This window comes from Pristiophorus japonicus, chromosome 1 (assembly GCF_044704955.1).
Source record: "Pristiophorus japonicus isolate sPriJap1 chromosome 1, sPriJap1.hap1, whole genome shotgun sequence".
In the NCBI taxonomy this organism is placed as follows: domain Eukaryota; kingdom Metazoa; phylum Chordata; class Chondrichthyes; family Pristiophoridae; genus Pristiophorus; species Pristiophorus japonicus.
In genome coordinates, this window is record NC_091977.1 from 533,248,041 (window position 1) to 533,273,359 (window position 25,319).

At 46.5% G+C, this 25,319-nt stretch overlaps 1 protein-coding gene across 1 annotated transcript in view; it reads right to left on the reverse strand.

Moving 5' to 3' along the window:
* laptm4b (lysosomal protein transmembrane 4 beta) overlaps positions 1-25,319 on the reverse strand; it is a 137,119-nt gene that overhangs the window by 47,527 nt on the left and 64,273 nt on the right. The window contains exons 3-5 of the mRNA XM_070877029.1: positions 20,253-20,326; positions 18,717-18,839; positions 12,732-12,830 (exon numbers count right to left, since the gene is read on the reverse strand). Of these exons, the coding sequence (XP_070733130.1) occupies positions 12,732-12,830; positions 18,717-18,839; positions 20,253-20,326 (296 nt within the window). The remainder of the gene's footprint in view (positions 1-12,731; positions 12,831-18,716; positions 18,840-20,252; positions 20,327-25,319) is intronic.

A 25,319-nucleotide genomic window follows, 5' to 3' on the forward strand; every position in this document is an offset into this window, starting at 1 on the left:
TCCAAGGATGCCCACTGTGAGCTCAAAGTAAAGTGTGACCTTAGTCTTTTATTGCAGGTCTCCAGAGTGCCTCTCCAACCTGTGAGGCCTCCTTAAATACCTGTGCTCCTTGGGATTATGGGATCCCTTGGGGCTCCAGGAGATGAACCCTCTGGTGGCTGTACAGAGTAAATAAAAGTTTACAAATATAACACTCTCGTCGACGAGACTCGAGGTGCTCAGCGCCCTCCCGGATGCACTTCCTCCACGTCAGGCGGTCTTTGGCCAGGGACTCCCAAGTGTCGGTGGGGATGTTGCACTTTATCAGGGAGGCTTTGAGGGTGTCCTTGTAACGTTTCCGCTGCCCACCTTTGGCTCGTTTGCCATGAAGGAGTTCCGAGTAGAGCGCTTGCTTTGGGAGTCTCGTGTCAGGCATGCGAACAATGTGGCCCTGCCCAGCGGAGCTGATCGAGTGTGGTCAGTGCTTCGATGCTGGGGATGTTGGCCTGGTCGAGGACTCTGACGTTGGTGCGTCTGTCCTCCCAGGGGATTTGCAGGATCTTGCGGGGGGACATCATTTGTGGCATTTCTCCAGTGACTTGATTGAGAGTTAAACATTGGCCAGAACAACGGGGATAACCCGTCTGCTCTTCTTCAAAATAGGATCTTTTATGTCCACCTGAGAGGGCAGACAGAACAGAACTTGGTAGATATCATCAATCTTCTGATCCTGACACGGGACTGCAACGACTGTACGGAGGCTCGAGTCCAGTTACCAACACGAGAAAATGTTCAACTCCAGCCAGCAACAATATTATTCTGCGACTTGTGCCGATTCCAGTTCCTTCAACATCGGTTAAATCCATTGACTATTAATTTTCTTTGGCACGCTTACTAAAACATATGTATAAAGATATATAAATATTTTAAATCTCCTGCTGTGATGTACAAATCTGAACATTATAAAAAATGCAGGAAGAGGCTCCAATTCAAATAACACAGAAATGTGTCGCTTGATCTTTGAAAAGTGCAACAGCGTTTCTGCTCCACCTCCATTAATAATCTTAGAAATAAAAACACGTCCGTTTTATTGGCGACTTTTTTTTTTTCACCATGTCCGCTGTGGTTCAGTGGGCAGCACCCTCACATCTGAGTCAGAAGGTCGTGTGTTCACGTTCCACTCCGAGAGACTTGAGCACATAAATCTAGGCTGACACTCCCCGTGCAGTGCTGAGGGAACGAAACACTGTCCCGTCTGCCCTCTCACAGGGACATAAAAGATCCTATTTCGAAGAAGAGCAGGGGTAGTTATCCCTGGTGTCCTGGCCAATATTTATCCCTCAATCAACATCACTAAAAAATAGATTATCTGGTCATGATCACATTGCTGTTTGTGGGAGCTTGCTGTGCGCAAATTGGCTGCCGCGTTTCCTACATTACAACAGTGACTACACTTCAAAAGTACTTCATTGGCAGTGAAATGCTTTGGGACATCCAGTGGTCGTGAAAGGCGCTATTTAAATGCAAGTTTATCTTTCTTTCCCCCGCCTCTAATTTTCTATAATCAATATTAGGGTTCAAAGGGTTTCTGCATAGAAACAGAAGGAGGCCATTTCGGCCCATCGTGTCCGTGCCGGCCGACAAAGAGCCGCACGGCCCTCGGTCAGCAGCCCTGAAGGTTACATATAAACCTATGAACAATGGCGGAAAGACAAAGAGCACCCAGCCCAACCAGTCCGCCCCACACAACTGCGACACCCCTTGCACTGAAACATTCTACACTCCACCCCAACCGGAGCCATGTGATCTCCTGAGAGAGGCAAAAAAAACCGGATAAAAAGCCAGGCCAGTTAGGGAACAAAATCTGGGGAAATTCCTCTCTGACCCATCCAGGCGATTGAAACTGTCCAGGAGATCACTCTGGCCGTATTCGATTCCCTGCAGTACTTACCACTATATCTGCGCCAGCCAACAAGAGGTTATCCAGTCTAATATCAATTACCAGCTCTAGGTCCGTAATCCTGCAGGTTCCGGAACTTCAAGTGCCCATCCAAACACCTTTTAAATGAGGTGAGGGTTTCTGCATCCACCACTCTTCCAGGCAGCGAGTTCCAGATCCCCACAACCCTCTGCATAAAGAAGCCCCCCCTCAAGTCCCCTCTAAACCTTCCACCAACCACCTTAAGACTATGTCCCTTTGTAATAGACCCCTCCACCAATGGAAATAGACCCTTACTATCCACTATGTCCAGGCACCTCAATATCTCAACAATGAGGTCTCCTCTCAACCTTCTCTGTTCCAATGAGAACAAACCCAGCCTATCCAATCTGTCCTTATAGCCAAGATTCTCCATTCCAGGCAGCATCCCAGTAAATTTCTTCTGCACCCTCTCGAGTGCAATCACGTCCTTCCTATAATACGGCGACCACAACTGCACGCATGAAAAATATGTCTCTAAAATTGCTTTTATTTTGATTTGTGAGAAGGAATATCTAGAAAAGGTGTGTGACATTTTCATCAATTTGACACCATATGCAAATTATATGATGATGCATTGCGACATGAGGAAAAACATTTTTACAGGTTTGGAACGTACTTCCTGATAGGGCTGTGGATACAGACTCAATAGCAGCCTTCAAAAGGGAATTGATAAATACTTGAAGGAGAAATCATAGAAACATAGAAAATAGGTGCAGGAGTAGGCCATTCAATAAGATCATGGCTGATCATTCCCTCAGTACCCCTTTCCTGCTTTCTCTCCATTCCCCTTGATCCCTTTAGCCATAAGGACCATATCTAACTCCCTTTTGAATATATCTAATGAACTGGCCTCAACAACTTTCTGTGGTAGAGAATTCCACAGGTTCACCACTTTCTGAGTGAAGAAGTTTCTCCTCATCTCGATCCTAAATGGCTTACCCCTTATCCTTAGACTGTGACCACTGGTTCTGGACTTCCCGAACATCAGGAACATTCTTCCTGCATCTAACCAGTCCAATCCGGTCAGAATTTTATATGTTTCTATGAGACCCCCTCTCATTCTTCTAAATTCCAGTGAATATAAGCCGAGTTGATCCAGTCTTTCTTCATCCCGGGAATCAGTCTGGTGAACCTTCGCTGCACTCCTTCAGTAGCAAGAATGTCCTTCCTCAGATTAGGAGACCTAAACTGAACACAATATTGCAGGTGTGGTCTCACCAAGGCTCTGTACAACTGCAGTAAGACCTCCCTGCTCCAAACTCAAATCCCCTAGCTATGAAGGCCAACATACCATTTGCCTTCTTCACTGCCTGCTGCACCTGTATGCCAACCTTCAATGACTGATGTACCGTGACACCCAGGTCTCGTTGCACCTCCCCCTTTACCAATCTGTCACCATTCAGATAATATTCTGCCTTCATGTTTTTGCCACCAAAGTGGATAACCTCACATTTATCCACATTATACTGCATCTGCCATGCATTTGCCCACTCACCTAACCTGTCCAAGTCACCCTGCACCCTCTTAGCATCCTCCTCACAGCTCACACCGCCACCCAGCTTAGTGTCATCTGCAAACTTGGAGATATTACACTCAATTACTTTGTCTAAATCATTAATGTATATTGTAAATAGCTGGGGTCCCAGCACTGAGCCCTGTGGCACTCCACTAGTCATGGCCTGCCATTCTGAAAAGGACTCGTTTATCCTGACTCTCTGCTTCCTGTCTGCCAACCAGTTCTCTATCCACGTCAGTACATTACCCCCAATACCATGCGCTTTAATTTTGCACACTAATCTCTTATGTGGGTCCTGCCAAAAACCTTTTGAAAGTCTAAATACACCACATCCACTGGCTCCCCCTTGACCACTCTACTAATTACATCCTCAAAAAATTCTAGAAGATTTGTCAAGCATGATTTCCCTTTCATAAATTCATGCTCACTTGGACCGATCTTGTCACTGCTTTCCAAATGCGCTGTTATTTCATCTTTAATAATTGATTCCAATATTTCCAAGCTCACTATAACTGTTTGGTGGTCTGTACACAACTCCCACTAGTGTTTTCTGCCCTTTTGTAATTCGCAGCTCTACCCATACAGATTCCACATCATCCAAGCTAATGCCCTTCCTTAACATTGCGTTAATCTCCTCTTTAACCAACAACGCTACTCCACCTCCTTTTCCTTTCTGTCTATCTTTCCTGAATATTGAATACCCTTGGATGTTGTGTTCCCAGTCTTAGTCACCCTGGAGCCATGTCTCCATAATCCAAATTATATCATATCCGTTTTATCTGAGCAGTTAATTCATCCACCTTATTAAAAATGCTCCTCACATTGAGACACAGAGCCTTCAGGCTTGTTGTTTTAACACTCTTTGTCCTTTTAGAATTATGTTTCATCTTTGTCTTTGATTTCTCTGCCCTCCACTTTTACTTTTCTCCTTTCTATCTTTTGCTCCTGCCCCCATTTTACTTCCCTCTGTCTCTCTGCATAGATTCCCATCCTCCTGCCATATTAGTTTAACCCCTCCCCAACAGCACTAGCAAACACTCCCCCTAGGACATTGGTTCCGATCCTGCCCAGGTGCAGACCATCCGGTTTGTACTGGTCCCACCTCCCCCAGAACCGGTTCTAATGTCCCAGGAATTTGAATCCCTCTCTTCTGCACCACTCCTCAAGCCACGTATTCATCTGCGCTATCTTGCAATTCCTACGGCCTGGTAGGGTGGTGGAGGCAGATTCATTAGTAGCCTTCAAAAGGGAATTGGATAAATTCTTGAAGGAGAAAACATTGCAGTGATACTGGGAAGGAGCAGGGAGAGTGGGACTAACTGGATCACTCTTTGAAAGAGCCGGCGCAGACTCGATGGGCCGAATGGCCTCATTCTGTGCTGTACCATTCTATGATTCAACGATTCCATGCTGTTTTACGAACAAAATTAAAAAGGATTACCATGCATTTGTTCGTGATGACTCTCATCGCTTTAAAAAAAATTGAAAGGTTTGAGAACTTTTGAAAGTTTACAGCATCGTGTCCGTGCTGGCCAACAAGAGGCTATTCTGCCTAATCCCACTTTTCAGCTCTTGGTCCGTAGCCCTGTAGGTTACGGTGCTTCAAGTGCACATCCAAGTATTTTTTAAATGTGGTGAGGGTTTCTGCCTCTCCCACCCTTTCAGGCAGTGAGTTCCACCACCCTCTGGGTGAAGACATTTCCCCTCAAATCCCCTCTAAATCTTCTACCAATCACTTTAAATCTATGCCCCCTGGTTGTTGACCCCTCTGCTAAGGGAAATAGGCCCTTTCTATCCAGGCCTCTCGTAATTTTATACACCTCAATGAGGTCTCCCCTCAGCCTCCTCTGTTCCAAGGAAAATAAACCCAGCCTATCCAATCTGTCCTCATAGCTAAGATTCTCCATTTCCGGCAACATCCTCGTAAATCTCCTCTGTACCCTCCCCAGTGCAATCACGTCCTTGAACTGCACGCAGTACTCCAGCTGTGGCCTAACCAGTGTTTTATACAGTTCAAGCATAACCCACCTGCTCTTGTATTCTGTGCCTCTGCTAATAAAGGCAAGCATTCTGTATGCCTTCTTATAAGGGCTAGACATTGCTTAGCGCCCCGGTTGGGACGATAACTTTTGCGGGAGCCCAGAAGTATCGGCGGAAGAATAAGATTTGCAGCTGATGGGAAATTCCGCTTTAGCGCTCCAAGAGAGAAGTGGAGCTCTGAATCGAGCGCTACCACCTCCCTCAGAGCGCTAAAGGGAGTGAGGGGGGCAGTTTCGGCAGAGCGCTGAGTAACGTTCAGTGCAACGCTGCCGTCTGTACAGGCTCATCGTGGGGGCCCCGACCTGCGTGACAACACCAGCGGCAGGTCGGGGCCATGAAAGGAGCGGCGAGCGACCCTGGGAGCAGCGTGGAGGCCCCGGGAGCAGCGCGATGGCGTACTACTTCAGGGATCAGCGCGAGCTGGGGCAGGAGGGCGACGGCAGCGAAGAGGGACGTCATCAAGGTCCAGGTCGGTGATTGGAGCGTGGGCAGGTACAGCAGGAGCGGCGAGGTCGGGGCGAAGGGGCGGCGAGAGATTGTAGAGGGACGTGATCGGGGCCCAGGGGAGGCGTGAATCTGAGGCTCGGAAGAGGCGAGGGCCCAGGGGCAGCACGGGCCCAGCCCACACTGTGCGATATGTGCGTGCGCACTGGGCCCGTGCAGCAGAGCTGGTCTCCAGTCGTCCTGGTTAACCCTTGCCACTGGACCAAGACCTCGCTCTGTCAAGCCCGTGTGGTGGCTGGTGTGCAACGGTCACCCCACGTTAAAAAAATCCACGCACAGGCATCTTCCACCCTTCAACATGTCGTTCTGGACCTGGAATATTAGGTCCTTCATTGAAACACCTGTGAACTCATCCTTTTTTTGGCGTGGAAGCAAGTTATCGTCGATATGAGGGACTGCCTATGATGATGATGATGACAGCTTCCTTCCCTCCTGTCCTGTATGTACATTCTATTTGTAGCCACCAGATGGCGTCATTGTTGGAGGCCACTGAGTAGCATGCACATGGTGCTGCTCAGGTATAAAAGGCCAGCCATTTTGAGAATCAGGCCCTTTGGGTCTAAATAAAGCACAGCCAAGGTTGTAGCTTGCTTAGATAAACAGTACTGAGTTTGAACCTTTATTGCATATATAACACCTCCCTTAAAGGGAAGGGCCATTTTTGGTTTTATTCAATCTGCATCCTGTCTCTGTTGGGCCATGGGACCCGCGCTATGTGTATGACAGCCCCAAGCACGCCGAGAGAGAGCAGGGCTGACCAATCGCTGGTTCGAGAAAAAAGCAAAAGACACCAGACTGGGGGGATTAACAAACTTTGCCCTACCTGACTGCCTTTAAATAACGCTCCCCAAGCAGCCAGCCGAGGTGACCACGCCACCTGCAGCTGCCGCTGTTGACACCCAGCGATGTGTCAGACGGCGGGAGCGAATATTGCATCCGGGACGGTAACGGGGCGCCTTTTCTGGGCCCCGAACTCACGCCTCTCCCGGGCCCCGATCACGTCCCTCTACAGTCTCTGGCCGCTCCTTCGTCCCGACCTCGCCGCTCCTGCTGTACCTGCCCACGCTCCAATCACCGGCCTGGACCTTGGTGACGTCACTCCTCGCTGCCGTCGCCCTCCTGCGCCAGCTCGCGCTGCTCCCTAAAGTAGTGGGCCTCCACGCTGCTCCCAGGGCCGCTGACCGCCAACCACCACACGGGCTTGACAGAGCTCTGCTACGATCTACGGGGCGCTACAGAGCGAGGCGGTAAGTGTTAGCGTCAGCGCAAAACCGCCAAGGAAGTTCGCGAGCGTCGGTGAATTCGCCGCGCCCGGTCGGTAACCCCTTAGTGCCCTGTTACCGCCCCTCCCGTAGGCACTAACGGGAGGCACATACCGCCCCTCAGACTTCAGCGAGGTTAATAGCTCTAAATTGTTAAATCGGGATTATAAAGCTAATTTCAGCTATCGAACCGTAGTGAGCATGGGTTGAGAAAAAAGCTATTAGACCAATCAAAATGTTGTTTACACAGATTTCCATTCATTAATGGAGTCTAACCACGTTTCATTTCCTGAGGAAAATCTCCGCAAAGCTCCTCTCAAAGGCAAACCAAGTAAACGTTCAAAATAGAAAGAAAGAACTTACATTTATATAGCGCCTTTCACGACCACCGGACGTCCTAAAGCACCTTACAGCCAATGAAGTACTTTTGGAGTGTAGTCACTGTTGTAATGTAGGAAACGTGGCAGCCAATTTGCGCACAGCAAGCTCCCACAAACAGCAATGTGATAATGCCCAGCTAAACTGTTTTACTGATGTTGATTGAGGGATAAATATTGGTACCAGGACACCGGGGATAACTCCCCTGCTCTTCTTCGTAATAGTGGCCATGGGATCTTTTACATCCACTTGAGAGAGCAGACGGGGCCTCGGTTTAACGTCTCATTTGAAAGACGGCACCTCCGACAGTGCGGTGCTCCCTCAGCACTGCACTGGGAGTGTCAGCCTAGATTTTGTGCTCAACTCCCTGGAGAGGGACTTGAACCCACAACCTTCTGACCCACTGAACCACAGCTGACACCTGATGATCTTTGCATCCAAATGACTTATCCTTAACCTGGTGGCATAACATATCCACGATCAGCTCAGGACCATAATATTCCTCACAGCATTCAATATCTCTATTTTCTTTTATCCCATTGCTAACCAGATATTTATCCAACCCTTTTTAAAAGGCGTTGGTTGACATCAATAATTACTTTAATTAGGTGTCTGTTTCAAAGGATTATGAGGAAATAATTTTGGTACTTGTTTTGCTTGAAGCTTGTTATTTTGTAATCGTAAAGATTTACGGCACAGAAGGAGGCCATTCGGCCCATCGTGTCCGCACCGGTTGAAAAAAAGAGCTATCCAGCTTAATCCCACTTTCCAGCTCTTGGTCTGTAGCCCTGTAGGTTACGGTGCTTCAAGTGCACATCCAAGTATTTTTTAAATGTGGTGAGGGTTTCTGCCTCTACCACCCTTTCAGGCAGTGAGTTCCAGACCCCCACCACCCTCTTGGTGAAAAAAGTTCTCCTCAAATCCCCTCTAAACCTCCCCCCAATTACTTTCAATCTGTGCCCCCTGGTTATTGACCCTCTGCTAAGGGAAATAGGTCCGTCCTATCCACTCTATCCAGACCCCTCATAATTTTATACACCTCAATTAAATCTCCCCTCAACATACTCTGTTCCAAAGAGTGCATCGCGTAAACTTAAGTCTTGTGCTCTTAATCCGATTTAAGTCATCTACTTGTATCTAAATGAGCAATTATTTGCCAACCTCTAAATAAACTGGATTAAGTCTCATCTTAAGTCTCTGTCTGACATTCCCTCTCTATACTAGAGTGTCTTGCTTTGGAATGATCATTTCTCTTCTTTGAACCCTCCCAACACATCATCGTCGTTCAGAAGGTAAAACTCCACGTGTGGTGTGACCAATGATTTGTATAAGGTGAGAAAAACTTACTTCAATTTACAGGTAAATACCCTTGAAATGGGAGCTCCAGTAAAACTGAAGTCAATGGGAATCAGGGGGAAAACTCTCCACTGGCAGGAGTTATACTAACACAAAGGAAGATGGTTGTGGTGGTTGGAGGCCAATCATCTCAGCCCCAGGACATCGCTGCAGGAGTTCCTCAGGGCAGTGTCCTAGGCCCAACCATCTTCAGCTGCTTCATCAATGACCTTCCCTCCATCATAAGGTCAGAAGTGGGGATGTTCGCTGATGATTGCACAGTGTTCAGTGCCATTCACAACTCCTCAGATAACAGAGCAGTCCATGCCCGCATGCAGCAAGACCTGGACAACATTCAGGCTTGGGCTGATAAGTGGCAAGTAACATTCGCACCACACAAGAGCCAGGCAATGACCATCTCCAACAAGCGAGAGTCTAACCACCGCCCCTTGATATTCAACGGCATTACCATCGCCAAATTCCGCACCGTCAACATCCTGGGGATCACCATTGACCAGAAACTTAACTGAACCAACCACATAAATACTGTGGCTACAAGAGCAGGTCAGAGGCTGGGTATTCTGCGGCGAGTGTCTCACCTCCCGACTCCCCAAAGTCTTTCGACCATCGACAAGTCACAAGTCAGGAGTGTGATGGAACACTCTCCACTTGCCTGGATGAATGCAGCTCCAACAACACTCAAGAAGCTCAACACCATCCAGAACAAAGCAGCCCGCTGATCAGCACCCCATCCACCACCTTCAACATTCACTCCCTCCACCACCGGCGCACCAAGGCTTCTTCGGCAGCACCTCCCAAACCTCTACCCCCTAGAAGGACAAGGGCAGCAGGCGCATGGGAACACCATCACCTCCACGTTCCCCTCCAAGTCACACACTATCCTGACTTGGAAATATATCGGCCGTTCCTTCATCGTCACTGGGTCAAAATCCTGGAACTCCCTCCCTAACAGCACTGTGGGAGTACGTTCATCACACGGGACTACAGCGGTTCAAGGCGGCTCACCACCACCTTCTCAAGGGGCAATTAGAGATGGGCAATAAATGCCGGCCTTACCGGCGACGCCCACGTCCCAGGAATGAATTTAAAAACTACATCTCTATACACAAACAATAGCATGATATGACTGAATACTTTCACTGAATGGTCAAACCTATCTACTCTTGCTGATAGACAAATTTATAACCAGATACTTACCCACCTCAAACCCCATCCCAAAATCCATTTAATTGCTCCATAGCAACAACAACTTGTATTTATATAGCGCCTTTAACATAGTGAAACGTCCCAAGGTGCTTCACAGGAGTATTATGAGATCAAAAAATTTGACACCAAGCCGCATAAGTAGAAATTAGCGCAGGTGACCAAAATAGGGCAACAGTAGCATAGTGGTTATGTTACTGGACTAGTAATCCTGTGGCCTGGGTTAATGATTGGGTGACTAAGTTCAAACCCCACCATGGCAGCTGGGGAATTTAAATTCGGTTAATTTTTTTTCTAAGTCTGGTATTAAAAAGCTAGTATCATTATCATCATCATAGACAGTCCCTTGAAATCAAGGAAGACTTGCTTCCACTCTAAAAGTGAGTTCTCAGGTGACTGAATAGTCCAATTCGAGAATGACAGTCTCTGTCACAGGTGGGACAGACAGTGGTTGAAGGAAAGGGTGGGTGGGGAGTCTGGTTTGCCACACGCTCCTTCCACTGCCTGCCCTTGTTTTCTGCATGCTCTCGGCGACAAGACTCGAGGTGTTCAGCGCCCTCCCGGATGCACTTCCTCCACTTAGGACAGTCTTTGGCCAAGGACTCTCAGGTGTCAGTGGGGATGTTGCACTTTATCAAGGAGGCTTTGAGGGTGTCCTTGAAAAGTTTCCTCTGCCCACCTGGGGCTCGCTTGCCATGTAGGAGTTCCAAGTAGAGCGTTGCTTTGGGAGTCTTGTGTCGGACATGTGAACAATGTGACCCACCCAATGGAGCAGATCGAGTGTGATCAGTGCTTCAATGCTGGGGATGTTGGCCTGAATGAGGACACTAACGTTGGCATGTCTGTCCTCCCAGGGGATTAGCAGGATCTTGCAGAGACAACGCTGGTGGTATTTCTCCAGCGATTTGAAGTGACTACTGTACATGGTCCACATCTCTGAGCCATACAAGAAGGGGGTATTGTTTTGTATGGAGAAAGAGTCAGACTGAACACTATGAGCTCAAAGTAAAGTGTGACCTTAGTCTTTTATTGCAGGTCTCCAGAGTGACTCTCCAACCTGTGAAGCCTCCTTAAATACCTGTGCTCCCAAGGGATTATGGGATCCCTTGGGAGTCCGGGGAATGAGCCCTCTGGTGGCTGTACAGAGTAAATACAAGTCCACATATATAACAGGTATCACTACAGCCCTGTAGACCATAAGCTTGGTGGTAGATTTGAGGGCCTGATCTTCGAACACTCTCTTCCTCAGATATACATTTGATCAAATATCTTTCATATCTATGTGTAAATAATAATACTGCATTTGTCAGCTACTCAGTATAAGGTTATTTGAATTGTGCCCATAAAGTAGCAAACCCCAAGTCAAAACGTTTTTGTAAATCAGTAGTTTAAAAAAAAATTGTAATATGTTGAGAAATAGTCGTCACCCAAAAACTTGGATTCAAAAACTCAGCGTAAAAGTTTACATGAACAGAGCTTTGTGTGTGGCCAGTAAATGTTCAGTCAGAAGTGGGCGAAGGTGCAGGGCCCAGAAGAGCCAAGGGCCCAGGGTCAGCACGGGCCCAGCCCACACTGCAATACATGTGCGCACTCGGTCCGTGCAGCAGATCAGGTCTCCAGTCGTCCTGGTTCAACCCTTGCCACTGGACCAAGACCTAGCTCTATCAAGCCCGTGTGGTGGCTGATGTGCAAAGGCCACCACACGTTAAAAAAATCCACGCACAGGCATCTTCCACCCCCTCAATTGGAGTTCAGGACTGGAACATCGGGTCCTTCATTGAAACATCTGTGAACGCTTGTGGAAGCAAGTCATCCTCGTTCGAGGGACCGTCTATGATATGAGTCAGAAAATGCTGGAGACGCTGAATCTGGTCAGACGTCGCACTGACGTCATGACTGCCCCGCCCCCTCGCGATCCTGCCCCGACACCATCGCAAAACGACGCTCCAAGCGCTGGGCGGCGGTGTCAGAGTTAACGAGCCCAAGGTTCCAGTTCTTCCCTCTGACTCCCGCCGGGCGGTAAATTTCCGGTTAATTCAATGTGCCCACCCCAATTTCCCGCCGAGTGCAATTTCGGCCGCTACTTCTTTGAGAATTAAGAGTCATTCATAAAAATGATGGATTATGATATCGGAGGCAAAATCAGTGCCAACAGCCCACTGGCCATGAAACTAAGTCATCATCATAAGCAGTCCCTCGGAATCGAGGAAGATTTGCTTCCACTCTAAAAGTGAGTTCTCAGGTGACTGAACAGTCCAATACGGGAATTACAGTCTCTGTCACAGGTGGGACAGACAGTGGTTGGAGGAAAGGGAGGGTGGGACTGGTTTGCCGCATGCTCCTTCCGCTGCCTGCGCTTGCTTTATGCATGCTCTCGGCGATGAGGCTCGAGGAGCTCAGCACCTTCAGCAATAAACCAAGCAAGGACAGGCAGTATCGATCATGCATCTTTCTAACAGTTCAGCAATCTTTCATGTTAACCGGGTCTGATAAATTCAGAGTTCAAACTTACCTTAAAGGCCAGAATGATACCAATGAAGAGAAGAACTACAAACACCAGGCATGTTGGGTTCATCGACATAATATCCTCCTTGTAAGGGGTATTCGCTGGCTGTGGAAACAGAATGTGGAAAACGAATTATTCCTGGAACGCTTGTACACTGATTATACAAGAATATAGTTAGGAGGGAGTTAGATAAATTTCTAGACACAAAAGGCATCAAGGAATATGGGGAGAAAGCGGGAATATGGTACATAAGAACATAAGAACATAAGAATTAGGAACAGGAGTAGGCCATCTAGCCCCTCGAGCCTGCTCCGCCATTCAACAAGATCATGGCTGATCTGGCCGTGGACTCAGCTCCACTTACCCGCCCGCTCCCCGTAACCCTTATTCCCTTATTGGTTAAAAATCTATCTATCTGTGACTTGAATAATTCAATGAGCTAGCCTCAACTGCTTCCTTGGGCAGAGAATTCCACAGATTCACAACCCTCTGGGAGAAGAAATTCCTTCTCAACTCGGTTTTAAATTGGCTCCCCCGTATTTTGAGGCTGTGCCCCCTAGTTCTAGTCTCCCCGACCAGTGAAAACAACCTCTCTGCCTCTATCTTGTCTATCCCTTTCATTATTTTAAATGTTTCTATAAGATCACCCCTCATCCTTCTGAACTCCAATGAGTAAAGACCCAGTCTACTCAATCTATCATCAATCCCTCATCTCCGGAATCAGCCGAGTGAATCGTCTCTGTACCCCCTCCAAAGCTAGTATATCCTTCCTTAAGTAAGGTGACCAAAACTGCACGCAGTACTCCAGGTGCGGCCTCACCAATACCCTATACAGTTGCAGCAGGACCTCCCTGCTCTTGTACTCCATCCCTCTCGCAATGAAGACCAACATTCCATTCGCCTTCCTGATTACCTGCTGCACCTGCAAACTAACTTTTTGGGATTCATGCACAAGGACCCCCAGGTCCCTCTGCACCGCAGCATGTTGTAATTTCTCCCCATTCAAATAATATTCCCTTTTACTGTTTTTTTTCCCCAAGGTGGATGACCTCACACTTTCCGACATTGTATTCCATCTGCCAAACCTTAGCCCATTCGCTTAACCTATCTAAATCTCTTTGCAGCCTCTCTGTGTCCTCTACACAACCCGCTTTCCCACTAATCTTTGTGTCATCTGCAAATTTTGTTACACTACACTCTGTCCCCTCTTCCAGGTCATCTATGTATATTGTAAACAGTTGTGGTCCCAGCACCGATCCCTGTGGCACACCACTAACCACCAATTTCCAACCCGAAAAGGACCCATTTATCCCGACTCCCTGCTTTCTGTTAGCCAGCCAATTCTCGATCCGTGCTAATACATTTCCTCTGACTCCGCGTACCTTTATCTTCTGCAGTAACCTTTTGTGTGGCACCTTATCGAATGCCTTTTGGAAATCTAAATACACCACATCCATCAGTACACCTCTATCCACCATGCTCGTTATATCCTCAAAGAATTCCAGTAAATTAGTTAAACATGATTTCCCCTTCATGAATCTATGTTGCGTCTGCTTGATTGCACTATTCCTATCTAGATGTCCCGCTAGTTCTTCCTTAATGATAGTTTCAAGCATTTTCCCCACTACAGATGTTAAACTAACCGGCCTATAGTTACCTGCCTTTTGTCTGCCCCCTTTTTTAAACAGAGGCTTTACATTAGCTGCTTTCCAATCCACCCCAGATTCCAGAGAATTTTGGTAGATTATAACGAATGCATCTGCTATAACTTCTGCCATCTTTTTTAATACCCTGGGATGCATTTCATCAGGACCAGGGGACTTGTCTACCTTGAGTCTCATTAACCTGTCCAGCACTACCCCCCTAGTGACAGTGATTATCTCAAGGTCCTCCCTTCCCACATTCCTGTGACCAGCAATTTTTGGTATGGTTTTTGTGTCTTCCACTGTGAAGACCGAAGCAAAATAATTGTTTAAGGTCTGAGCCATTTCCACATTTCTCATTATTAAATCCCCCTTCTCATCTTCTAAGGGACCAACATTTACTTTAGTCACTCTTTTCCGTTTTATATATCTGTAAACGCTTTTACTATCTGTTTTTATGTTTTGCGCAAGTTTACTTTCATAATCTATCTTTCCTTTCTTTATTGCTTTCTTTGCTGTCGTTTAAAATTTTCCCAATCTTCTAGTTTCCCACTAACCTTGGCCACCTTATACGCATTGGTTTTTAATTTGATACTCTCCTTTATTTCCTTGGTTATCCACGGCTGGTTATCCCTTCTCTTACCGCCCTTCTTTTTCACTGGAATATATTTTTGTTGAGCACTATGAAAGAGCTCCTGAAAAGTCCTCCACTGTTCCTCAATTGTGCCACCGTTTAGGCTGTGTTTCCAGTCTACTTTAGCCAACTCTGCCCTCATCCCACTGTAGTCCCCTTTGTTTAAGCATGATATGCTCGTTTGAGACACTACTTCCTCACCCTCAATCTGTATTACAAATTGAACCATACTTTGATCACTCATTCCGAGAGGATCTTTTACTAGGAGATCGTTTATTATTCCTGTCCCATTACACAGGACCAGATCTAAGAAAACTTGCTCCCTTGTAGGTTCTGTAACATACTGTTCTAAGAAACAATCCCGTATGCATTCCACGAATTCTTCCTCCAGGCTACCCCGTGCGATTTGATTTGACCAATCGATATGTAGGTTAAAATCCCCCATGATTACTGCCGTTCCTTTTTCACATGCCTCCATTATTTCCTTGATTATTGTCTGCCCCACCGTGAAGTTATTATTTGGGGGCCTATAAACTACTTCCCCTTACTATCTCTAATCTCCACCCACAATGATTCAACATTTTGTTCATTAGAGCCAATATCGTCTCTCACAACTGCCCTGATATCTTCTTTTGTTAACAGAGCTACCTCACCTCCTTTCCCTTCTTGTCTATCTTTCCGAATTGTCAGATATCCCTGTATGTTTAATTCCCAGTCTTGGCCACCCTGCAACCACATTTCTGTAATGGCGTTGAGATAGAGCCATGATCATATTGAATGGTGGTGCAGGCTCGAAGGGCCAAATGGCCTACTACTGCTCCTATTTTCTATGTTTCTATGAGCTACCCAAAATTATTTTACAGCACAGAAACAGGCCATTTGGACCAACAGGTCCATGCCGGTGTTTATGCTCCATACCATCCTCCTCCCATAGAATCACAGAATGGTTACAGCACAGAAGGAGGCCATTCGGCCCGTCGAGCCCTTGCCGGCTCTCTGCAAGAGCACCTCAGCCAGTCCCACTCCCCCCGCCCTTTCCCCGTAGCCCTGTAAATTTTTTCTTTCAGGTACTTATCCAACTCCCTTTTAAAGCCACGATTGAGTCTGCCTCCACCACCCTCTCAGGCAGCGCATTCCAGATCTGACCACTCGCTGCGTAAAAAAGATTTTCCTCATGACACCTTTGGTTCTTCTGCCAATCACCTTAAATCTGTGTCCTCTGGTTCTCCACCCTTCTGCCAATGGGAACTGTTTCTCTCTAGCTACTCTGTTCAGACCCCTCATGATTATGAGTGTTTCTGCTACACACGGGTCTCCTCCAACCCTACCTCATCTAACCCTATCTGCATTGCCCTTCTGTTCCTTTCTCCTTCACCAGATGCTGTTTTTGTTTAGAAACATTTTGATACCGCAGTTGTCAGGAAGGATATGTTGGCCTTGGAGGGAGTGCAGTGATACCGGGACTGGAATGGAAAAATTATGAGGACTGGTTGCATAGACTAGGCTCGCACTCCCCTGAATTATCGAAGGTTAAGGGGTGATATAGTGAAGGTGTTTGAAATGATTAAGGGAGCTGATACGGTGGTGTAATGTATGCTCACAGGCTTGTAGAGCTATTGCCTGGGCATAGCCTAGGTGGCCATCAGCCGGTCCAGGCAGCGGGTGGTCGAGGGGGTCGTTCAGCCCGACTGCCCGCCTCTCTTCCGTGCTTACATCCGAGCCAGGGAGTCCCCGGAGATGGAGCACGCGGTGTCCACCGGTACGCTTATGGCCTTCCGCGAGAGGTGGGCGCCGGAGGGGCTGGAGTGCATCATCACCCCCGGCAACCACATTTTAAGTTGATTTAAGTTTCAGTTAAAGTTTTATTTCGAAATTTGTGGGTTCTAGTGCCCTTGCCAAAAGGGTGCTCTTGATTTAAATTTTCTACTAAAATAGTTGCAGAGCTGTTGCATTGTGAGTGGCTTAGCCAGTCACATGATGTTCACAAGAGGAGGAACTTCTTCTCTCAGAGGGTTGTAAATCTGTGGAATTCTCTGTCACAGAGAGCTGTGGAGGCTGGATGATTGAATACATTTAACGCGGAGATAGACAGATTTTTGAGCAATAATGAAATAAAGGGTTATGGGGAGCGGGTGGGAAGTGGAGCTGAGTCCATGATCAGATCAGTCATAATCTTATTGAATGGCGGAGCAGGCTCGAGGGGCTGAATGGCCTGCTCCTGCTCCTAATTCTTAAATTCTTATGTTATTAAGACTCAATAAAACCCCAATCAGTTGGGTCTGGATCACCCACGATGAGATATGCAGTTGTGAGCCAGGTGGATGAACTGGTAATTGTTAAACCTTTGTCAATAGACCAACTAGTTCTTAATAGCTATGTGTTGCTATGAATTCTTTAGCAAAGAATCCGTGAAGAAAATACATTACAGGTGGGATTGAGAGAAACTTCTTCCACTGGTGGGGTGAGTCCAGAACAAGGGGACATAACCTTAAAGTTAGAGTCAGGCTGTTCAGGGGCGATGTCAGGAAGCACTTCTTCACACAAAGGGCATTTTAATCTGGAACTCTCCCCCCCAATCAGCTGTTGAGGCTGGGGGTCAATTGAAAATTTGATATATTTTTGTTCGGCAAAGGTATCAAGTGATACGGAGCAAAGGTGGGTAGATGGAGTTAAGATACAGATCAGTCATGATCTAATTTTTGGGGAATTCTCTACCCCAGAGGGTTGTGGAGGCTTAGTCATCAGGGATCGACAGATTGCTGGATACTGAGGGAATCAAGAGATATGGGGATCGGGCGGGAAAGTGGAGTTGGGGTCGGAGATCAGCCGTGATCTTATTGAATAGCGGAGCAGGCTCGAGGGGCTGTATGGCCTACTCCTGCTCCTATATAAGAACATAAGAAATAGGAGCAGGAGTAGGCCATATGGCCACTCGAGCCTGCTCCGCCATTTAATACGATCATGGCTGATCCGATCATGGACTCAGGTCCACTTCCCTGCCCGCTCCTCATAACCTCTTATTCCCTTATTGGTTAAGAAACTGTCTATCTCTGTCTTAAATTTATTCAATGTCCCATCTTCCACAGCTCTCTGAGGCAGCGAATTCCACAGATTTACAACCCTCAGAAGAAATTTCTCCTCATCTCAGTTTTAAATGGGCGGCCCCTTATTCTAAGATTATGCCCCCTAGTTCTAGTCTCCCCCATCAGTGGAAACATCCTCTCTGCATCCACCTTGTCAAGCCCCCTCATAATCTTATACGTTTCGATAAGATCACCTCTCATTCTTCTGAATTCCAATGAGTAGAAGCCCAACCTACTCAACCTTTCCTCATAAGTTAACCCCCTCATCCCCTGAATTAACCGAGTGAACCTTCTCTGAACTGCCTCCAAAGCAAGTATATCCTTTTGTAAATATGGAAACCAAAACTGCACACAGTATTCCAGGTGTGGCCTCACCAATACCCTGTACAACTGTAGCAAGACTTCCCTGCTTTTTTACTCCATCCCCTTTGCAATAAAGGCCAAGATTCCATTGGCCTTCCTGATCACTTGCTGTAATCTGATTTTATCTTATAATCTGATGTTCTAATCGGATGGCGGAACAGGCTTGAGGGACTGAACGGCCTGCTCTTGTTCCTAGGTCCTGAGATATTATAATCCCTTTTGGTCTTTCAACAGTAAACTATTTGAGCTGAAATTGTCCATTTCGTACCAGTTGCCGCAGGTAGTCCTGAATAGAGTTTGGATAGACGACCACACTGATCAGTACAAGAGTGTTCAGGGCAAAGTCAAAGATCTGGTAACAGAAGAATGGGATGATCCAAGCGCTGTGTTGCTGGAAAACAAGGAGGAAACAAATATGTAAGTTTTGCAAACGGCAAGTCTAGCACAGTTGGATGGGCTTTCTCTCTGACGCACTTTTTATTGACTCTGGAACCAGAAAGTGCAGTACTGCTAAAGATTCACCCCAGAACAAGTGACCACACTGTGAGCACCCCCAAATCGTATCCCCGATCATCACGCACATAATCGACATCTTCAATCTCTTTGTGGCGCCGAGGGTTAAACAGAGTCATGTCGGAGCGGAAGAAACCCGTAACAATTTCTACCTCTTAGTGGTGTGCCAGAAAAGCTGTTCACTGGCCACCAGGAGAGGAGTATTACAATTTTCTCATATTTATCAAAAGGAGAGAAGGATGTACTTGCACAGAAATCAAAGGAAAATTACGACACGGAAGGAGGCCATTTCGGCCCATCGTGTCTGCGCCGGCCGACCAAGAGGCTATCCAACCTAATCCCACTTTCCAGCTCTTGGTCCGTAGCTCTGTAGGTTACGGCACGTCAAGTGCACATCCAAGCACTTTGTAAATGTGAGGGTTTCTGCCTCTACCACCCTTCCAGACCCACACCACCCTCTGGGTGAAGAAATTTCTCCTCATCTCCCCCGTAATCCTTCTACCAGTGACTTTAAATCTATGTCCCCTGGTTGTTGACCCTTCTGCCAAGGGAAATAGATCCTTCCTATCCACTCTATCCAGGCCCCTCAGAATTTTATACACCTCAATTAAATCTCCCCTCAGCCTCCTCTGTTCCAAGGAAAACAACCCCAGCCTATCCAATCTTTCCTCATAGCTAAAGTTTTCCAGTCCTGGCAACATCCTTGTAAATCTCCTCTGTACCCTCTCTAGTGCTAATGCTAAGTTTTTTTCATACGACAGATTCAATTCTCGGTGACCTCTACCACCTAGAAGGACAAGGGCAGCAGGCGCATGGGAAAATCAACTTCTGCAAGTTCCCCTCTAAGTCACACACCACACTGACTTGGAAATATATCGGCCGTTCCTTCATCGTCGCTGGGTCACAATCCTGGAACTCCCTCCCTAACAGCACTGTGGGAGCACCTTCACCACACGGACTGCAGCGGTTCAAGAAGGCGGCTCACCACCACCTTCTCAAGGGGCAATTAGGGATGGGCAATAAATGCCGGCCTTGCCAGCGATGCCCACATCACATGAACTAATTTTTTTTAAAAGGTGAACATCTTATAATTTGTTAAACATACCTCTCAGAAAGTATGAAACCACTTTTCATTTCAAGACATAAGATTTGCAAAAATTGCAGTCACTTGCTCCAAATTGAATATCTTATCAAATGCAAAATTAGTCACAATAATTCTCAGTGAAGCGAAAGCCGTCAAATTTTAACTGTGAAGTATTGGAGCTCCATTTCTGCTGGTAACTTACTCTACCTTATATGCGCCGTAAGTGGCCATTCCACAGATCGTTATCATAAGGAGGGAAATTGCCGTCGCGATGTATATGTCTGGAATAGAAAATGGGAGTTATACACTTTAGGAAGCATACATTAAATGGGGGCGATTCCCCACTTGCGCAGCAGAAATCCGGGTGGAGTGGACAGTTAAAATCGCCCCTGAGCTCGTACCTGTCCGAAGGTCGCCACAATCGCAACATCTGCAATTTTAACCTGCTCCCCTGAACAGGCAGTGAGGACACCCGGTCGGAGCCAACAGGGTCCTTCTTTGCATGTACAGGTTGCGGCCCGATGACATCATTGAGACCCGACTGTAATTTTAACTCAGGCCTGAGCAGAGAATCCACCTGGGGTTAAAATCAGGATCCTGGGCGCTATGTAAGTGCAAGGTGTTGTTGTTGTAAAGTAAGAAAACAGACCAACCTCAGAAGCGGCAGGAGGGTTTAATTTGCCCTTAACACACCGTGCATTAAATAAGTTGATTGGGCAAGCTAGCCCCAGGTGGGCAGAGGAAACATTACAAGGACACCCTCAAAGCCTGCTTGATAAAATGCAACATCCCCACCGACACCTGGGAGTCCCTGGCCAAAGACCGCCCGAAGTGGAGGAAGAGCATCCAGGAGGGCGCTGAGCATCTCGAGTCTCGTTGCCGAGAGCATGCAGAAAACAAGCGCAGGCAGCGGAAGGAGCGTGCGGCAAACCAGACTCCCCACCCACCCTTTCCTTCAACCACTGTCTGTCCCACCTGTGACAGAGACTGTAATTCCCTTATTGGACTGTTCACTCACCTGAGAACTCACTTTTAGACTGGAAGCAAGTCTTCCTCGATTCCGAGGGACTTCCTATGATGATGATGATAAATAAGTTTATTATTTTTCTTCCTTTTTATGAGCGAACTCGCATAAATAGTGAGATTAACTCAGTAACTCGTTGCTCATTCATACGAAGCAATGAATGCATAACTGAGCAGCCAATCGGGTGGGGGTCGGAGGGTGGGTGGTTATAAAATCCTCCAAAGCAATAATGGAAATTAGGGATAGTGTTAAATCCAAGAAAGAGGTATATAAATTGGCCAGAAAAAGCAGCAAACCTGAGGACTGGGAGAAATTTAGAATTCAGCAGAGGAGGACTACGGTTTTAATTAGGAGGGGGAAAATAGAGTATGAGAGTAAGCTTTCAGGGAACATAAAAGCTGACTGCAAAAACTTCTATAGATATGTGAAGATAAAAAGAATAGTGAAGACTAATGTAGGGCCCTTGCAGTCAGAATCAGGTGAATTCATAATGGGGAACAAAGAAATGGCAGATCAATTGAACAAATACTTTGGTTCTGTCTTCACTAACGAATAACCTCCCAAAAATAATAGAGGACCGAGGATCCAGCAAGAAGGAGGAATTAAAGGAAATCCTTATTAGTCAGGAAATTGTGTTCGGGAAATTGATGGGATTGAAGGCCGATAAATCCCCAGGGCCTGATGGTCTGCATCCCAGAGTACTTAAGGAAGTGGCCCTAGAAATAGTAGATGCATTGGTGGTCATTTTCCAACATTCTATAGACTCTGGATCAGTTCCTATGGTTTGGAGGGTAGCTAATGTAACCCCACTTTAAAAAAAAAAGCGGGAGAGAGAAAACGAGTAATTATAGACCGGTTAGCCTGACATCAGTAGTAGGGAAAATGTTGGAATCAATTATTAAAGATGTAATAGCAGCGCATTTGGAAAGCAGTGATAGGATCACTCCAAGTCAGCATGGATGTATGAAAGGGAAATCATGCTTGAGAAATCTTTTAGAATTTGTTGAGGATTTGTAGAGTGGACAAGGGAGAACCAGTGGATGTGGTGTATTTGTACTTTCAAAATGCTTTTGACAAGGTCCCACACAACAGATTAGTGTGCAAAATGAAAGCACATAGTATTGTGGGTAATGTATTGACATGGATAGAAAACTAGTTGGCAGACAGGAAGCAGAGAGTAGGAATAAACGGGTCCTTTTCAGAATCACAGGCAGGGATTAGTGGGATACCACAGGGTTCAGTGCTGGACCACAGTTTTTACAATATACATTAATGAGTTAGACGAAGGAATTGAAAGTAATAACTCCAAGTTTGCAGATGACACTAAGCTGGGTGGCAGTGTGAGCTGTGAGGAGGATGCTAAGAGGCTGCAGGGTGACTTGGACAGGTTAGTGGGTAAATGCATGGCAGATGCAGTATAATGTAGATAAATGTGAGGTTATCCAATTTGGTGGCAAAAGCAGGAAGGCAGAATATTATCTGAATGGTAACAGATTCTTATTTCCTTATCAGTAGGTAACCTTTGGCATTGTTGCTAAATTAAGTTAATCCAAGGGTTAAGTCATGGCAGGAGAGCCCAGACACGTGTCATGTTCCTCCTGTGCTATGTGGGAACTCAGAGACGCTTCCAGTGTCCCTGACTACTATGTGTGCAGGAAGTGTGTCCAACTGCAGCTCCTGACAGACCGCATTGCGGCACTGGAGCTGCGCATGGATTCACTCTGGAGCATCCACGATGCTGAGGATGTTGTGAATAGCACGGTTAGTGAGTTGGTCACACTGCAGGCAAAGGTTACTCAGGCAGATAAGGAATGGGTGACCATCAGGGAGGAAGGAACGTAGTGCAGGGGTCCCCTGCGGTCATCCACCTCCAAAACAGATACACCATTTTGGGTACTGTTGGGGGGGATGACTCATCAGGGGAAGGCAGCAGCAGCCAAGTTCATGGCACCGTGGGTGGCTCTGCTGCACAGGAGGGCAGGAAGAAGAGTGGGAGAGCTATAGTGGTAGGGGATTCTATTGTAAGGGGAATAAATAGGCATTTCTGCGGCTGCAATCAAGACTCCGGGATGGTGTGTTGCCTTCCTGGTGCAAGGGTCAAGGGTCTCGGAGCGGCTGCAGGACATTTTGGAGGGGGAGGGTGAACAGCCAGTTGTTGTGGTGCATATTAGTACCAACGATATAGGTAAAAAACGGGATGAGATCCTACAAGCTGAATTTAGGCAGCCAGGAGTTAAATTAAAAAGCAAGACCTCAAAGGTAGTAATCTCAGGATTGCTACCAGTGCCACGTGCTACTCAGAGTAGGAATTGCAGGATAGCTAAGATGAATACGTGGCTTGAGGTGTTATGCAAGAGGGAGGGATTCAAATTCCTGGGACATTGAAACTGGTTCTGGGGGAGGTGGGACCAGTACAAACCGGACGGTCTGCACCTGGGCAGGACTGGAACCAATATCCTAGGGGGAGTGTTTGCTAGTGCTGTTGGGGAGGGGTTAAACTAACATGGCAGGGGGATGGGAACCTATGCAGGAAGACAGAGGGAAGTAAAATGGGGGCAGAAGCAAAAGATAGAAAGAAGAAAAGTAAAAGTGGAGGGCAGAGAAACCCAAGGCAAAAATAAAAAGGGCCACATTACAGCAAAATTCTAAAGGGACAAAGTGTGTTAAAAAGACAAGCCTAAAAGCTCTGTGCCTCAATGCGAGGAGAATTTGTAATAAGGTGGATGAATTAACTGCGCAGGCAGCTATTAACGATTATGATACAATTGGGATTACGGAGACATAGCTCCAGGGTGACCAAGGCTGGGAACTCAACATCCAGAGGTATTCAACATTCAGGAAGGATAAACTGAAAGGAAAAGGAGGTGGGGTAGCGTTGCTGGTTAAAGAAGAAATTAACGCAATAGTTGGGAAGGACATTAGCTTTGATGATGTGGAATCAAAAAGGGCAGAAAACGCTAGTGGGAGTTGTGTACAGACCACCAAACAGTAGTAGTGAGGTTGGGAAGAGCATCAAACAAGAAATTAGGGATGCATGCAATAAAGGTACAGCAGTTATCATGGGCGACTTTAATCTACATATAGATTGGTCTCACCAAACTGGTAGCAATACGGTGGAGGAGGATTTCCTGGAGTGTATTAGGGATGGTTTTCTAGACCAATATGTCGAGGAACCAACTCGAGGTCTGGCCAGCCTAGACTGGGTGATGTGTAATGAGAAAGGACTAATTAGCAATCATGTTGTGCGAGGCCCCTTGGGGAAGAGTGACCATAATATGGTAGAATTCTTTATTAAGACGGAGAGTGACACAATTAATTAAGAAACTCAGGTCCTGAATTTAAGGAAAGGTAACTTCGATAGTATGAGACGTGAATTGGCTAGAATAGACTGGCGAATGATACTGAAAGGGTTGATGATGGATAGACAATGGCAAACATTTAAAGATCACATGGATGAACTTCAACAATTGTACATTCCTGTCTGGAGTAAAAATAAAACGGGGAAGGTGGCTAAATCATGGCTAACAAGGGAAATTAGGGATAGTGTTGAATCCAAGGAAGAGGCATATAAATTGGCCAGAAAAAACTGCAAACCTGAGGACTGGGAGAAATTTAGAATTCAGCAGAGGAGGAATAAGGGTTTAATTAGCAGGGGAAAAATAGAGTATGAGAGGAAGCTTGCTGGCAACATAAAAACTGACTGCAAAAGCTTCTATAGATATGTGAAGAGAAAAGATTAGTGAAGACAAACATAGGTCCCTTGCAGTCAGAATCAGGTGAATTTATAATGGGGAACAAAGAAATGGCAGACCAATTGAACAAATACTTTGGTTCTGTCTTCACGAAGGAAAAACCTTCCGGAAATACTAGGGGACCGAGGGTCTAGCGAAAAGGAGAAACTGAAGAAATCCTTATTAGCCAGGAAATTGTGTTAGGGAAATTGATGGGATTGAAGGCCGATAAATCCTCAGGCTGCATCCCAGAGTACTTAAGGAAGTGGCCCTAGAAATAGTGGATGTATTGGTGATCATTTTCCAACAGTCTACGACTCTGGATCAGTTACTATGGACTGGAGGATAGCTAATGTAACACCACTTTTTAAAAAACGAGTAAGAGAGAAAACAGGGAATTATAGACCGGTTACGTGACTTCAGTGGTGGGGTAAATGTTGGAATCAATTGTTAAAGATGAAATAGCAGCACATTTGGAAAGCAGTGACAGGATCGGTCCAAGTCAGCATGGATTTATGA